This window comes from Ursus maritimus, unplaced genomic scaffold (genome assembly GCF_017311325.1).
Source record: "Ursus maritimus isolate PB19 unplaced genomic scaffold, ASM1731132v1 scaffold_14, whole genome shotgun sequence".
NCBI classification, from domain to species: domain Eukaryota; kingdom Metazoa; phylum Chordata; class Mammalia; order Carnivora; family Ursidae; genus Ursus; species Ursus maritimus.
The window spans coordinates 52,143,392-52,144,908 of NW_024423786.1; the positions used below are offsets into that span (position 1 = coordinate 52,143,392).

Here is a 1,517-nt window from a genome sequence, read left to right on the forward strand (position 1 = left end):
AGTGTTATTCTTGAAACCCGCAAGCCGGTTTGGACATGAGCACACACATGGCGTGCTTCGTGGGATCAGGCCAGATCCTGAGGACATAGAGACCCCCTCTACCCAGCTTCTGCGGGGCTCTCTGCGTGGCCCCACCTGAGAACTGCCAGCTCTGTCAGCCGCGGGGGCATAGGGCCCCTGGGCGTTTATTCTGAGAAGGAGGGGCCTCTGATCTTACAGGAGAAGAGGCCGGGCTGGGGGTACCTCTGTGACCAGACACAGATCCCGGCCTTGCTGAGCACCCAGCCAGCTTTTGGTGACCGGGTGGGAGCCTCCAGGAGCCCAGCCCCTGCCCTCGTTCCCCCCGACGTGATGGGAGGGGGGGCACGGGGGGGGGCATTGAGAGGGGTCTTGGACTCTGCCCTGGGGGTGCTCTCCTGAGGGCGTGAGGTCCAGATGGGTCACCCCGCATTCCCCCACCTGCAGAGATCTACCGCATCGTGTCACAGAAGCAGATCGCCGACCGCGCAGCCCACGACGAGTCCCCCGGCAACAACGTGGTGGACATCAGCGTGCCGCCCACCACCGACGGACAGAAACCCAACAAGCTGCAGTGCTGCCAGAACCTGTGACCGCCCCCGCCCCGCCCGAGCGCCCGTGCGCGTGCGCGTCCTCATCCTCCACCCGCCCCTCACCGCACTGCGCGCCCCCGCCCCGTCCTCTCCGTCCCTCGGTGCCTGGCTCCTGCCCTCCCATCGAGCTCCGCATGGCTGGCCGGGGCCCAGGAAGAACAGGAGTCGAGTGGCACCTGCTGTCCCGCTCGAGGAAAGCCAACCGCCCGGGTCGCCGCACCTGCTCTTCTCGGGCCCCAGTGTGCATCTCGGCGGGCCAGGGAGGGTGGCAGGATGGACCGGGTCGGCCAGAGGCAAGGAGGAGGGGCACGCCGAGCAGGCTTCTCCAGTTTTCCACGGCAGACTCCAGGGAGCGGTCGCCTCCCTCCCTCTGTGGCCAGTTGGCCCAACTGGTCCCCCGACCCCCACCCAGAACCCCCTTCCGAGCGTCAGCTCGAAGAGCAAGGCGCCAGGGGGCCGGGGCAGGCGGACACTCATGGCTCTCGGCCCCCCTGCTCCCCACGCACAGCCAGCACTGGCACACGCCTTCGACCTCTCCCGTGCGTGCGCGGCTCCAGCTCCTGCCTGTAGATTTATGCTGGGAGAAGACCCCTCTCCCCCCTCACCCTCCTTTTGCACGCAGCGCGCTCTCCAGCCCCTCCTTGTGCCCCTCTCTGTCTTGTCTCCCGTCTGGTCAGGAACCTGTTGCAAGTGAAGCAATATCTCCGTGTTTTGTATATACAACCGCTCTTGTAGCCTTTGGTTTTTTTGTTATTGTAGAGAAACACAGATTCTTTATACACTTTGTAAGATTGACGCCAAACCCCAGCTCTCGATCTCTTATTCTCCCTGTGGCCCCCGCACTGTTGCCCCAATGCCTCATTTCTTCCGCCCGTTACTAAAATGTATAATCCGACTTCCTGTACA

The 1,517-nt window shown here is 63.8% G+C and overlaps 1 protein-coding gene across 1 annotated transcript in view; it reads left to right on the forward strand.

Annotated features, from left to right (window-relative positions):
• RAB11B (RAB11B, member RAS oncogene family) overlaps positions 1-1,517 on the forward strand; it is a 17,763-nt gene extending 16,246 nt beyond the window's left edge. Inside the window, exon 4 of the mRNA XM_040628286.1 lies at positions 436-1,517. Within this exon, the coding sequence (XP_040484220.1) occupies positions 436-611 (176 nt within the window). The 3' untranslated portion in view covers positions 612-1,517. The remainder of the gene's footprint in view (positions 1-435) is intronic.